The 15,276-nt window shown below is 43.8% G+C and overlaps 1 protein-coding gene across 1 annotated transcript in view; it reads right to left on the bottom strand.

Annotated features, from left to right (window-relative positions):
- Positions 1-14,856, bottom strand: part of slc6a9 (solute carrier family 6 member 9) — a 90,428-nt gene extending 75,572 nt beyond the window's left edge. The window contains exon 1 of the mRNA XM_054734740.2: positions 14,610-14,856. Coding sequence (XP_054590715.1) covers positions 14,610-14,639 — 30 coding nt within the window. The 5' untranslated portion in view covers positions 14,640-14,856. The remainder of the gene's footprint in view (positions 1-14,609) is intronic.
- Positions 14,857-15,276: the final 420 nt, after the last annotated feature.

The raw sequence follows: 15,276 nt of genomic DNA, 5'->3' as shown, positions 1-15,276 counted from the left end.
ACTCGGGGAAACACTGGAGACTTGGGAGGAACTTGGACTCTGGAACTCGGGAACTTGGATTGTGGGACTCGGGAACCTGGAATACAGGAACTGAAACTTGGGACTCTAGAACAGGAACTCGGGAACTTGGACTCGGGAACTTGGACACCGGAACTCGAGAACTCGGGACTCTGGGACTTGGGAACTTGGAATACAGGAACTGGAACTCGGGAACTTTGGACTCTGGAACAGGAACTCGGGAACCTGGGACTTGGGAACTAGAACTCGGGAACTGGAACTCGGGAACGAAGACACTGGAACTCGGGACCGAAGACAATGGAACTCGGGAATGAAGACACTGGAACTCGGGAACAAAGATACTGGAACCTGCAGCAGCAGGCTCGAGACTTTGAAGAGGCTGCAGCGCGAGACTTTGAAGAGGCTGCAGCGCGAGACTCTGAAGAGGATGCAGCTCGAGACTTTGAAGAGGCTGCAGCGCGAGACTTTGAAGAGGCTGCAGCGCGAGACTCTGAAGAGGCTGCAGCGCGAGACTCTGAAGAGGCTGCAGCGCGAGACTCTGAAGAGGCTGCGGCGCGAGACTCTGAAGAAGCTGCGGCGCGAGACTCTGAAGAGGCTGCGGCGCGAGACTCTGAAGAGGCTGCGGCGCGAGACTCTGAAGAGGCTGCAGCGCGAGACTCTGAAGAGGCTGCAGCGCGAGACTCCGTAGAGGCTGCAGCGCGAGACTCCGTAGAGGCTGCAGCGCGAGGCTCCGTAGAGGCTGCAGTGCGAGGCTCCGTAGAGGCTGCAGCGCGGAACTCCGTAGAGGCTGCAGCGCGGAACTCCGTAGAGGCTGCAGCGCGGTACTCCGTAGAGGCTGCAGCGCGGGACTCCGTAGAGGCTGCAGCGCGGGACTCTGTAGAGGCTGCAGCGTGGAGGACCTGCAGGCGTAGGTCCCGCAGGTGTGAACCAGGAAGTTGAAGAACTGAAGGCAGCAACGCGAAGAAACCAGGAACGGCAGCAAGTACTCGACAACGGTCAGAGCAGGTGCAAATCACGATCTGCTGGGTCACAGGCGGAGGCTTGGGTGAAGGGAAGCAGAAGAGGAGCGGGGAGACCGGCCCTACCACCCCGGAGAATGTTGGCATGCGTAGGGGGTCTAACTCCATCAAAAAACTCCAGGATCTGCAGCTTCCTTGGAAAAACAGGACGGGGCGAAAAAGCAGCAGAGGAGAATGGGTTTGACCACCCCGAGAACAAGTAGGATGCGCTGAAACCCCCTCAATGGGTTCGACCACCCCGAAAACAAGTAGGATGTGCTGAAACCCCTCGAGTCAAAATCTCCTCAGCTAAATGAAGAAAAAGTAAAAAAATTAATCCTCCAGGGAGATGTTTCAGAGCTCACCACAGGTCCAGGTTGGTCGGATCATTCTGTCATGGTGCGGTGTGGATGGCTGCAGACCATGTGTGGTGGAGCTGACGAGGAGGCAGGAATGCAGGCACGGATAACATAAAAATGGATTTAATGGCAGGATACGGCAGGAAACAAGACACAACACAACATACAACAATGACACATACAAGACGGGAGGTATAAATACACAGGGAAACAATCAGGAACACATGGGCAGGTTAACAAGGGGCAGGTGAGACCAATAAAAAACTAAACAGGGGCAGGAGAGAGCAGGAGTCAGAGGGAGGTAGGAGCAGATCGTGACAGTATGCTGGTTGTTGTAACCGTAGGCTGCACAGAAAGAGGCATAGTTGCTCACTCTGCATTGGCTTTGGAGAGTGAGGAGACCCATCCAACATGGCTGCGACGCTGTTACACTCTCCAGCACCCAATGGGGTGTCTACATAATCATGTCTATGATTTGCGCAGCTCACTCTCATACCGACGAGCATTGTGTTTGACGTGTTTTTATTTTTGTTAAAACCCACCTCACACCGCACTCGTATTAAATAACGAGCGTCATCCGCTCCATATTTTTCATTGTAGGATGAAAATTTTACATCGGTAGTCACAACGGAAAAGTTCAGCAGACATGTTTGTTTGCATGTTTGCCGCGGCGTGCCTGCACACTGTGAGAAGGGAGGGAGAGGCAGCACGATGCTCCGTTCAGAGTCGCTACACAGACTCCACAGTAGCAGCGACAGTCAACTGGTTTGATCCGCTCTGAAAGATGTTGATCAGAATTTGCAGATCACATTTTTTAAACGGAGACTGGGCGTGTGCAGCCATCATGCGTCACTCAGTACAGCGTCTGTGAGGAAACTCGTCGAGGAACTTTTATCCGCTGCACTGAAATCACGCAAATGTGTGAAAAATTCATTATTTAACGGAAAAAATGAACCCAAACGTTACGCAAGTGGACTGAACTGAATGGTTCAAATAACCCCCACGAACCGTTACACACAGGGCCAGCAGTAGCTCAAGAGGTTGAGCGACTTGTCCAGTAATCAGAAGGTTGCAGGTTTGATTCCAGATCCAGACAGAATTCTGCTGCTGTGTCCTTGGGCAAGACACTTGACTTGCTTGCTGGTGATGGTCAGAAGGACCGGTGGTGCCTCTGCTCAGCAGCCTCTGTCAGTGTGCCCCAGGGCAGCTGTGGCTACAATGTAGCTCATCACCATCAGTGTGTGAATGAGTGTGTGAATGGATGAATGACACACTGTAGTGTAAAGGCCTGACTCTGAAAGGCGCTATACAAGTGTGGGTCATTTACAGTAGCAGTAAATATCGGTATTGGTTTTTACTCCTTTAATGACACATTTACATGCCATCTCCCTCAAAATATTGTAATATCTGAGGTTTAGTTTTAGCGATATTTAACTTTTAATTGGCACAACTTATAAAGAGGTAGGAATTTTCCCTGTGCAATGGGGGTTTACTGTCCAAAAAGTGCATAGTTCTGTGTAGCTAGGCGCTTGTACAGAAATAGAAAAAAGACATCACTAAATATTACAAACAGTGTCACGCTTAGCGATTAGCCTAGCTTAGAAAGACAGATAAGACCATGGACTTTTTAGGTTGAACTGAATAGCTGTAACATGTGTGCTGTGTGGGTGTGAGTGTCTGGGGTTGGTTGGTCTTTGAGGTCTGTGGGTTTCTGTCTGGGTTGGATTTGTACAAAATTATATATCAATGTAAGATCATTTAACTTTGCATTGTTAATTATTGTAATATGTTGTCATTAAGCTAACCAGGGACTGCAGGTGGAAATTAGCATTAATGCTATAACCTGGCACTAAGCATTTGCTCTGACTTTGTCTCTGTCAAGGTATTGATGTGCATGTCTTTGTTTCAAATAAAAGTATCCTTACTAACTTAGCATGTGTACACTACTTACATTTTATCAACTACGTAACTTTAACAAACGTTCAAACGTTCCCTAAACCCATCAATAGTTACAAAGATGAATGTTCTCCATGTATAAAGCACATTCAATGTGTTTGTGAGCCGTTTTTCTCTCATTTCTGCCTAAATGTAAACGTGAATGAAGACAAACACGTATGAGGTGGGAGCGCTCACTGTTGCATTTCTGCACAAACAAAGATTCTAACAGTGATGTCTCACTTTGATACATTTTCAAAACTCAAAACATTTGAACATTTTTAACATGAATTTACTTGTACTATTTATTAATTATTAATCTATTGTTATTTTTGGCCTGAAGGCATCACAGAGTGTTTGTCAGGATTTTCTCAGGCAGAATGTCATTCAGCTGCTGTTGGACACTTTTTCCTATTGACCAGTAGTTGTCATTTTAAGTATGCATGATAGGAGAATTGTAATATTAGCAACCAAAATGATTTGATTTAGCTGTTTTTTCTCAGGAGGGAACCCCGCATATGTCGGTATCGGCTTATATCGGTTTCGAAAATTAAGAGTTAGACGATATTGGTACATCAGATATTGGTAAAAAAGCCAATATCGAGCATACCTAGTTTTTTGCAATTTTAGTGCTCAAACACGTTTGTCTAAAACTATAGCACAGGTTGGTCTTGTATGTCACAGTAAACTGTTTTTTTTTTCTCTGCTTATTTAAAATCAGACAGCCATTTTCCACAGCAACGTTGTGTGAACAAATAGTTTGCAAACACCATTTCTGGTTCACTAACAAAAATTGTTTGTATTTGTCAAGATAAAATACTAAAGGAATGCTGTACAGTGCATGGATCCTGATGAACCCACTGCATAACTTTGGACTACTCTACATCGTTTAAGATCAGCTTCAGGAGGAAAGCAATAATGTTTGTTTCTGCTTGAGTGTATGCACTAAAAAAAGAAAAAGCCTTTAAACGGCTAATCTTACAGCAAGCCAACATTTGTGTCTGTGCCTATTACATCAACTCCAATCTATATATCTGTCGCTTACAGCAATCAGTTTAATTTCTCTTCACCTCTCATTAACTCAACATGCTCCTGATGAGACGTCTGACTGTGAAACGGGTCTGGAACCGAAGAGAACATTGAGAACACTGACTCTCTCTTCGCTCTAGACTGGCTCATGTGAGGAAAAGCTGAGGCTGTGGGCTTCACAGCTACTGCAGTTCACAAAAGACAAGTGGTGAGGAGAGGACTTGACAGGATTGAAGTTCACAATAAGGCAAGCTCCACAGGAAGCAGAGAGGAGAAGAAAGGGTTACGTTTTGCACCGACAGTTCAGCTTTGTCCAACTCAACAAAAGGAAAAAATGTACAAGATGAATGAAAAATGGAGAAATAGGTCTATTTTTATTATATTTTTATTAAGGGATAGAAAAGGTACCACAAGAAAAAGTTTAAAAGAAATCAGGAGCAAAGGAGATTTTTAAATCTTGAAGCAAAGTTGTAAAATGAGAAAGATTCAGATGAGCGACGTAGGTTTGTCCAGAGGTCAGGCTGACTCCGCGTGGACATGACCTGACCTTGCCGAGCTCAAGACCCTCAGGGGGCTGAGATACAAATGCCAGCACTATATACAAGCGGGAACAGAGTGACATTCCCAACGCTTGGTTAAACCTGAAGTTTCTATGATGATTTCTCCACCCATGCCCCAAACCCACCTCCCTACCTCCATCCCTCACTGCTTTGGCTGGGAGGGCCCCAGCTGTTCACTCTGTATAAATAGCGTGAGGCTTCGGCTCTGACCCCCGGGGAGAGCGGAGGCTCATTGGAGAGAAGGCATGGGAACAAATCGGGCTGGAAAAAGCACACAGCACACACATTTTTAACAAACATATGGGGCCGATGCTGGGCATGAAAGTGAGGAACATGTGAGTGGAGTTGGCCTCACGTGGCAGAAGTCACTGTCGCGCTGAAAATGTGACGAGAGTGGAAGAACAAAGCGTGAAAGACAAAAAACATGTCTAAAGAAGACAAAGCACTGTCCAAGGTGCTGCTGCTGCTACAGGAACAGGACGTAATCTGCTCCAAGACCAAAGGAACAAAAAGTTCTTCACAGCTCAGTAAATCTTTAGATTCACACAGTTTGTCAGGGAAAAAAATACAAATCATGGAATGTCAATCTGTAAACTCTAACACAACTAGTGCACATTTTTATAGGATTATAAGTGAAACCAAATCAAGTATGAAAACTAAACAATTTGTTCAGTTTCATTATCTGCATAATTTCTAGTCTCATAACAGGAACTAGTAAACTTTGTGGAATTATGAAAAGTGTCAACGCAGAAGGCTAACAACTACTCCCAGATTACTTTTGTAATAGTTCCAGTTAGAATCAACAGTCCTAAATTCAGATGTGTGGCTCATTAGGATGGACCGTCACCATGTCCTGTGCCCAGACCCCAGTTAACAGTTTCTGTGTAAAAACTTGACATCATTCTATAAAAAATCTGCACCTGTGTGTACATTGTAGTGTGTCTGAAATCTAAAAAGATCCTTAACGTCTAATTTAGGGGGGAAAACGTCAATGAAACACTGAGTTTGAGAGCATCCACTGCACCATGTGGAGAGAAAGCCCTGAGACATGTCTTCATGTTAATGTAGAACCTGTGTGCTTTATTATCAAATTTATTAAGATTTGCAATTTTTTTTTTAAGTTTAGACAGCCTACATGATATTGTCCTACCTAATTTAACCAGGTTATTAAATCTAAAGTCATGAAAAGCAACTGGGTAAAACAAAAACATTAAAAGTATTAAAAATTCAGTTTGGGCTCATGCATTTCATTTTTCTGTCAAATGTTTGAACCTAGAAGGATTTTCTATAGAGCTGCAATATGCGATGGGATGAGATGCATGTTCTGTTGTAACCTTTAACAGCAGAAAATGGTGACAAAATGGAAGAATAACAGCTAAATAACAAAAGGGTATTTATATGCTTATCCTAACAATCTTAACGACGGACTTCTAGGGTGTAGTCTACTGTACATCACAGGTACCTTTGGCCAGAACACTGAAGTAGGGCCGTACGATCTGACGATATTCACTCGTTAAGGATTATAATTTGATGACAATCTACCAAAGCTCAGAGATTGTAGAACCATTTATTTGCATTCTATCCCCCGTCTGTGCCGTTATTTCTGGATGCGTCTATGGACACAACATTTGGTTTTATTTTCCTCTCAGCCGAGTCACGCCATTTGCTAGTATGCTTGTTGGCCATAACTGTCAGCACAACAGACACACCGATGAACCAATCAGAGCAAAGTTTTAGGCAGCATGTTGGTTTGTATAGCTAGGGTGTTCGGTAGAACTGAGGGGGGAAAAAATCTAATAATCAATTAGTTTAGACGTGGATTAAAGTGATTAAGAACTGTTGTGGAAACACACAATACTCAATAATAGCAGTTGCCACTAGCACTAGCCGCTAGCTTGCTCCATCTAAGCGCTCATTCCATTTATACTCACGTGTCTCCTCGAACAGGACCTCTCTGGGTCGATGTTCTGCTCTAAACTTTGGATTTGGCCTTGTGGCTTTTATTATCTGATTGGGATGTTCATTCGTGTTTCAGTGAGCCTTTTCACCGTGGCTGCTGACCGGAGTTCTACTTATCCTGTTTGTGGGGAGAAACGGGCCGAATGGCCAAACCCTCCCTACGTGTAGTTAGGAAACAGCGACGGAAAGCAGCAAGGCCAAAATACCGGGAGTGTATCTGGGTAGAGGATGCAAATACATCATGAATTTAGCTTACAGTTTTTCTCAGTTGCTTTGGTGCATTTCTCACAACAGAATTAAACGTTGCACAACAGTTAGTTCAACCTCCACAACATGTTGTCGTTTTGGCACAACCTAGTGGCGGTTTCATGGTCATTTCATCCAAAGACGTGTTTGGACATAAAGCAGTTGAGTAAGTACAAATATCTTAAGAATGGTCACTTTTGACTTGCTATTCATCATGTATGACATCATTAACTATACTTGTACCGGCTGAATAGTCATTGTTCATACAACTAATAATCTTCATTTCATTGCTTGTGTCATTGCACTCAAAATTGTTGAACATCTTGTCAAACATTTTGTACACCCATTTTGAAAACCCTAGTTTTAAAGAGGTTCCATGAAAATCTCCATAAATGACTTTTCTCAGGTGAACCTTATCTTACACTAATGAAAAGTTGTGTGTGAACTATTGCTTGCAACCAATGAAAGCCTCTTCTACACAGTCACTCACAGGTGAATCGCGTTACACCCTAATTTACAAGTATATATATATATATATATATATATATATATATATATATATATATATATATATATATATATATATATATGTATGTATATATATATATACCGTAAACCAGTAGACAGGATTGGCATGAGGTGCATACTGTATCTACAAAACTGCAGAACATGGAAGGTCAGCCTTGCGGAAGAGGGGTGAGGATGTGTGGAGGAAGGGGACAAAACTGGGGAAGGAGAGGAAGAAGAGGTCAACCACATAGACAGATTCCTGATGAAACACTTGTGGATCATGTGATCAACCATGGCCTCACAATGGTCCAGGCTGGTCAAAGGGTGCAGCCAAATGTTGGGAGAACTACTGGAAGTTCTATTATTCAGACATTTCGTCGGGAGAACGAGTGAGCATACTGTAATGAAGCTATCCAGCACAAACTTGCTCTGCACTACCAGCCATACAGACTTACATTAGGACATGATTTTTTTTAATATCGCCCACTCCTACACTGAAGCCCACTCGGCACTAAGGATGGTCCAAAGTGAGGCTGTGAGGATAAACAACCAATAACAGAAAAGCGTTGCACATAGAGACCACCTATTACTCCCCTTTTACTTAAATCCTGTTGTTCTCAAATAGCTCCTGTTCTCTGTAGTTCGTTCTGTCCTGCTTAACCGGTCTCAACTTGGACATTTATTATCTGAAAGGCAAATTACTTTACTTTATCTTAGCAGGAAACACGGAGAAGAAGGAAAGTGATAAATAAACCCGGCAGGAGGGAGTTGTCTGCCCCTTGTGATAAAAAAAAGACCCCCTCCCTCGTCTTAGGCCTCACAGCTGCCAGGTAATGCTCTCTCACACACACACACGCACGCACGCACACACACGCACACACACACACACACACACACACAAGTAACCAGTGAGCAGGTTGGGTTCAAGTGCAACAAATTACCTAAATATGCTTCTGAAAAGGCCTTTGAAAAGAGTCCAACTGAAAGTCGTTGGGACTGATGATGCCCAAGGAAACTGGGGAGATTTAGGAGCTCCGTTGTATAGATGCAATGTCCTTCCCCGTCCATAGCTTCCCTGACTTCAGAGAATCAGGGAGGAAAAGAGTGAAGTCCCCTCTTTTTAACTCGCTTGTCTTGTTTTTTGTTGAGCTGAAGAGAGGAGGGAGCCCCATTAAAACCAGATGAAAGAGAGAGAGGAAGAAAATCAGAAAACGAAATTTTCAGCCCGAGTTGGTTTTCTTAATGAAATCTAAAGGTCTCAAACACAATGAAGCCCCATTTTTGTCCCCCCCCCCCCCCCCCCCCCCACCTCTTGGTAAGAGTGTGTGTGAACATACACTGGAAGTCGGTGGGTGGTGGGTTACCTTTTCAAGACTGCCCAGCAGTGGACGTGTTTGGCATTTGAGGCCCTTGTTTCTTAATTGTACACTTGCCACAGTTGCAGCAGTTAAGTTGGCCGTGCCCCGTATGGCGGAGCCATTTTTTCCTTCCTACTCAGTGAGCTGGTCAGTCAGGAGTTGGAGTGAAATGAGAGACAAAATTATGTCTGACTTCAGCAACCCCCCCCCTTCCTCTCTCCAGCTCTTGGTTCACATCTGTTTGCTGGCTTCTCGCCCCAGAGGCAGCCGGCGCGGCTGCTGAGCACTGCTGTTGACTGAAACTGGCTGACTGGCAACTCAATATGTTTCTTACATAAGTAAAAAAAAAAAAAAGAAAAGGCGGGGATAAACTCTACACTTTCACCTGTGAGTATGGGTGAATCAAGTGGTACACAAGGAGGAAAAACAGAGAATTAAAAATCCATCCAGAGTACGTCACAACATGATGCATAACACTGGCTTAACCATAGCAGCTGATTAAAATGGAAAAGATACTTGCTCATGTACAAGCATCCCAACTAGCTGCAGGATCATGCGGTCCTAAAAGTGTGTGTGTGTGTGTGTGTGTGTGTGTGTGTGTGTGTGTGTGTGTGTGTGTGTGTGTGTGTGTGTGTGTGTGTGTGTGTGTGTGTGTGTGTGTGTGTGTGTGTGTGTGTGTGTGTTGGCCCCATAGTGGTTTTGGCTGTAGGTTCCACAATTTCTTCCCATTTATCTTCCACTTCACAGCCTACAGCACACATTAGCCTCACAACCCCTGGGAAATCACACACACACACACACACACACACACACACACACACACACACACACACACACCACTGCAATCACATCATTTGTGTGTGGTAACGGGACTGTACCTGTGATTATATGATTGAGTTGGTGCATGCAGCGTGTGTGATTTTAGATTTGTGGCTTATTAAAAATTGTATTTGTGTTAATTAGCATTGTGAAGATATGTCTGATGAAAAGTCAGAACCAAGTGTAAAGCTGAAATCTTCTGCTCTTTATTCAAAGCAAAGATAAACCCCTTGTGTGCAGAGGTTCAGACATACACCACTGCACATCTGAGTCTGACGTTGGACGTGAGCTGCATCAGTAAAGGAATCCATCAGGAACTGAAATAAATACAAATCCTGTTTTAAAAAAGTGTGTGTGTGTGTGTGTGTGTGTGTGTGTGTGTGTGTGTGTGTGTGTGTGTGTGTGTGTGTGTGTGTGTGTGTGTGTGTGTGTGTGTGTGTGTGTGTGTGTGTGTGTGTGTGTGTATTAACTTGAATCGATGCTGCAGCAAGCTATTTGGTACACGGGGCAAAATGTGTTAAACGTGTGATTTCTAATAATCCCAAACCATCCATGTTGTGGATGTAGGATTAAATGGCTTGTTGATACAGTACCGATTTATAAGACCTCCTCCCGCTTTGGCCTTGATGATGATGGAATAGCAGCTGTGGTCGGCACAGCCTGACAGATGAATGCAGCCCTGAGCGGACAAATAAGCAACACCGCAGTCCAACTCCTCCTTCGTCTCCTCCTACCCTCACATCCCACAACAGACATCTCAACAGCAGACATTTTAAAGACTACAAGTGCAAAAGAAGTAACTTAGGAGTAAAAACAAAGAGACAGATATCCGTTCTTCCAGAGAAAGCTGGTGCCAGGGCACCATCTGCTCATCCGCTCCGTTTTGGAAGTTGTGGCTTCCAGGGCGGTCAAAGGCGGCAGTGAGATTGAGGGGAGGGGGGGGGGGGGGGTCCTTTTGAAGGCTAAGAGTGAGAAAGAGATTTAAGTTTGGACAAAGTGAGTCCTGGCAAGAGTCTACCGGCAGAGTCGAGCGGTAGCAGGAAGCCACCGCCTTGTGTGTGTTGAGATTAATGGTGACTGGTCCATCCACCGACCATCTGGGCAAGTGTGGATAAATCTAACTGGACTAAAAGGGCCAGGAGTTTCAGGAAAAGTGATGCAGACAAGAGACCAAGGCAGGTTTGCTTTTATTAAGTGAAATATTGGTTGGTGTGAAATGATGGGTGAGCAGAGACAAGTCAGATAAAGGAAGTTAAGGAGCGGGTGGAGTAGAAGAAGAAACAAAGTGACAGTTGGTGACGGGAGCAAAACGCTTTTTTTTTCTTTTTCTGTATAATCACCCCCTCACATACACCCACGCTTTGTTTGGTTTGCTGTTGACGCCTCTCAGCTACAGCTGACATCAGAGTCCGACTCTGCTGAAGACAACGGTCCCAGCCATCAGTAGGGACCTATCAAAAGTGAGGGACGGCTGTCTGCTGTGACCACAAGATAGAACTTTGTTTACCTTCATGAGGGGAAAAGTCACTAAAAATGTCTTTGGAAGCCAACAGAACAAACACCAATGCTCTCTGAGCGACTCATTGTTGCTTTTGAGGAAAAACACTTTAAGGTGCAAAGTGTTTCACTAAAAGTACGCAATGTACCTTTCATTAAGTTCCTACTGTGTGTCGAACAACTCAGGACATAGACTGATGCAGAGCTTTTTTTAAGGTTCATTAATACATCACTGACCAAGAAAGCCCCTAGAGGCTGTGAGGAGTCAGTGCAGATGGTGCAGATTCCAGGATTCCCCAGAATATTTCCTGAACACCTCACTCTCACAAGAAAGTCCTAAAAATAAATACAATATTTAATTTAGACTATAGGGTCGATTTGTGATTTTTAAAGTTATTTAAAGTCAAACATAAAACTTGATTAGTAACTAGTAGGGCTGTAACAATATTGCCAATAATGCTACAGCCCTACTACATATTGTCGTAGTAAAATGGCCACAATATCGTCGTGGTCTTGTCACGATATTGTACAGTACATCTTGAGGTAAAAATAACACTTTTCAGTCTGCTCCACAGAAGCATTGCAAAGTATCTACATAGACCATGATCCTTAGCTTCCGCATCATCGGCCAGTTCACCAATGGGAGTGCGTGCCGCCCACACAGCCTGGTATTTTTAGTGCCTGGGTATTTATATTTATTGAATGGGCTGTTCAATAATGCCTTTATTTTGGCTGTCAACTCCGTACCTGTGTTGCCATTTCTGTTATAAATGTGTATGGAGTTGTTAATTGAATTTTGCACTTTATGGCTTTTTAGGCTATTCAAAATATAACAATGATAATAAAGTTAATGAAAACTGTACCAATTACCAGTCTAAATATTTTATGTTGTGAGTCTTATTATTGTGAGCATAGCCACAATATTGCAATAAATATCGTATCGTGAGATGTGGATATACCCCTAGTAACTAGTAATGGGCTCGACACACGGGAGGCGACATCGCCTCTCCTCCATTCATTCTCAATGAGACGTGCACGACAAAGCGATAATCGCGGGTCTCTCTCCTACCAAGCGAAACGCGAAAAACGTGCGTGTGAAATTTTGCGCTCGTGCACGTGTCGTGCATGCACGACCCAGCGACGCAATCCCAGAAAGTTGAAACATTTTCAACTTTTTATCGCTGTCGCTCGGACGAGGACCAATCAACGGAGGTTTCATTCACTGACCAATGAGCGGACAGGATGCTCCGTACATCTCCGAGCAAACATGGCGGAGAAGTTGATTATTATTATGTTTTATATAGTAAAATCAGAAGTAAGATTTCACATAACTCTAGCAGCACCTTGTGAAACATCATATCTACCACTTTATTAACTCTGAACCGCTTAAATAACCTTAATTCCCTCAAACCTGACACAGCCAAACAAAACAACGGAAGTTCTGATTTCGCCATGGAACAGAACGCGTAGACGGCTTTGCCGCTGGCCGCGGGTCGCCTCCCGTGTGTCAGGTAATAAAAGCGACAGTGACAAATTTCGCTGATCGCGGTCGTTGGTCGCCTCGCGTGTGTCGAGCCCATAACAGCGATGTGCTGTTTAAAAAAAATCTAAGATATTATCGATAAAGAATTTGTTAATGTGTGTGATAAAGAAATGTGTCATAGGGTGATAAACGATATAACACCATGAAAGATTTATTTTCTCTAGTGACCACATCATTTCATCAGTAAAGCATCTTTGTGTGATTTCCACTAGTAAATGCACACACCTGCCAGCTGCAGTCACAAATAAAATGCTTTTGTAGCATTCTTGCTATATCATAATAAACATCAAATTGCCTTGAAATATTGTTATATAATTTTGAGGCCACACCTCCACCACTAATTTTATCCCTCGGTTTTGTGACGTTACCGAAAACATATTACCACAAGGTTGCTGTAGTGTCCTTGATGACCTCAATAAACAAACAAATGAAGGGTGATTCACTTTGGTTAGCTACCTGTAAAGGTTACAATTTACTTGTATACAAGAAGGGAAACTCGTAAAAAACAAGGAATTGTAATTAAATATCTTGGTTGAATGTTAACTTGCACAACACAAGTTAACTACAACAATAAACTCCGTTGAATGAAGCATCTAATGGGAAGTCTAAATATGTCACCAGATAAGGTTTAATAACTAATTAACCCCCAGAGACCCAAATTTAGAAAGCAACTGCAAAATCTTTTTTTAACCTTTCACATGTTGTTCTAGGAGGCCAGATAAACAGGCCTATTTACACATTTTAACAGTCAATAGTGTTGCAGAACTGAACAATAGGACCTATTAGCAATGTAAATGTGGTTTTAAAAAGAAAAAATAATGGGGAAGGTATATTTTTGTAGACTTAAATCTGATGCTGTAATATTACAACCGTGGGTCTCTGGGGGTTAAGGACAGATTGATCAAATGTGAGAAGTGTAGGGTGAAGGGCTGCACTCACTCTTGGAGAGTGGGGCGAGTCAAATCCCTCTAAAAACTATTCAAACTAGTTTTTTTATCTCATCAAAACTCATTCACGTGCTTCAGATTCTCAACAACCATCCAGCTGAGTCAGTTCAAAAGGCTGGCTGTCAGTCTCTGACTGAACTGGTAACACAAATGCAGCAACACACCTACAAAAGGTGAGGGCAAGAATCCAATCTCTAGCGTCCAAAAGGAAGTTGGAGATGAGCGCAGGCAGGTCTGATAACGTCCCTTCGCTTAAAAAGAATGTGCATTTCAACTTGTATGAACAGCTTGGAAGGACACAGCATAGATAGAGGGAGAGAGAGAGAGAGAGAGAGAGAGAGAGAGAGAGAGATACCTCCAGGGAGGAAAAGTGATGGTTCAGACATGTGAGAAAGTCAGAGGAGAGTTTAAGCTCATAGTTCGTTTTCTATCGCCGTCCTAAGACAGACTGAAGGATTTGGACCGAGGGAAAAGTGACCTGACTCTCAATGACTCCAAATGTCTATTTAAAGTTTCGCCACTGGTGTAGGCCTCTCATGTCAACTTCTTGGTTTTGTAACTCATCAGGAAAAGGTGAAAAATGTAATTGTTTGAGGCAGTGATCAGATCAGAGGGGCAGATGAAAGCCTCTTGGACCCTGGAGGAGGACAAACGTTGTGAACACCACATCTGTAAAGCTGCCTGGTGAACTGGAGGGAAAAAAGGAGGCAGAGGGGCTCAACTGGTGCTCCAGCAGCTGCCTCCCTCCACTGAGACGCGGCTCGGATGAGGCTGCATCCACACGTCACATAGCACATAGTGTCACTATTTACTGAAGAAGAGGAAACTTACCAGGATCCCAGCAAACTGCTTCTCTGCCATCCTTCAGGACCAACGATCCTCTGCCTCTCTGCTGCCTTCTCGCTCGGTCTGGAATGGACTGGTGTGCCTCTCTCACTTATCAGAGTCGGATGTTTCTCTTGGTGGAGGTGCCTGAGGGTCGGTCGAATGGCTTCACCCCGTCCCTCTGTCTCAGTCCCCCCTCACGTCTGTGTCGTTTACAAGTGTAGCTGGAGTGGCGTCGCTGCTTTGTGTAAATTCTGCCCTAATCCAGAAACTTTTCTAAGCTGTGAAAAGAACACGTGACAGGCAGAGAAGGGGGGGTGGGGGGGGTGGGGGGGCAAGGCAAAACTTTTTTAGTTACTCGTCCTCTTGGCTATTATCAAATTAGTTTTATACATCACCTGTCATAGCAAAATAAACTCAAATCAAACACACCATTTTATGTCAGGTAAATTAAAAGTTGGGAAAAAGATGACGTGAAATGAGTTTAAGTGGCTACAAAGAATGTCAAAAGAACAAGTAGTAAGATATTTGCATACTGTAGTCAAGCAGCTGCCGCAACAAAGTGGCCTTTTGTTGCAGAGATTAACTGTTAGGGAAACGTTCAGCCGGCTCATTGCTGTATGACGGCCAAACTGGGCAAAGAACACTGTGAAATATTCACGGTAAAGACAAA

The sequence above is a fragment of the Nothobranchius furzeri genome, chromosome 11 (genome assembly GCF_043380555.1).
Source record: "Nothobranchius furzeri strain GRZ-AD chromosome 11, NfurGRZ-RIMD1, whole genome shotgun sequence".
NCBI classification, from domain to species: domain Eukaryota; kingdom Metazoa; phylum Chordata; class Actinopteri; order Cyprinodontiformes; family Nothobranchiidae; genus Nothobranchius; species Nothobranchius furzeri.
This window is presented reverse-complemented; position numbering and strand designations above follow the sequence as displayed.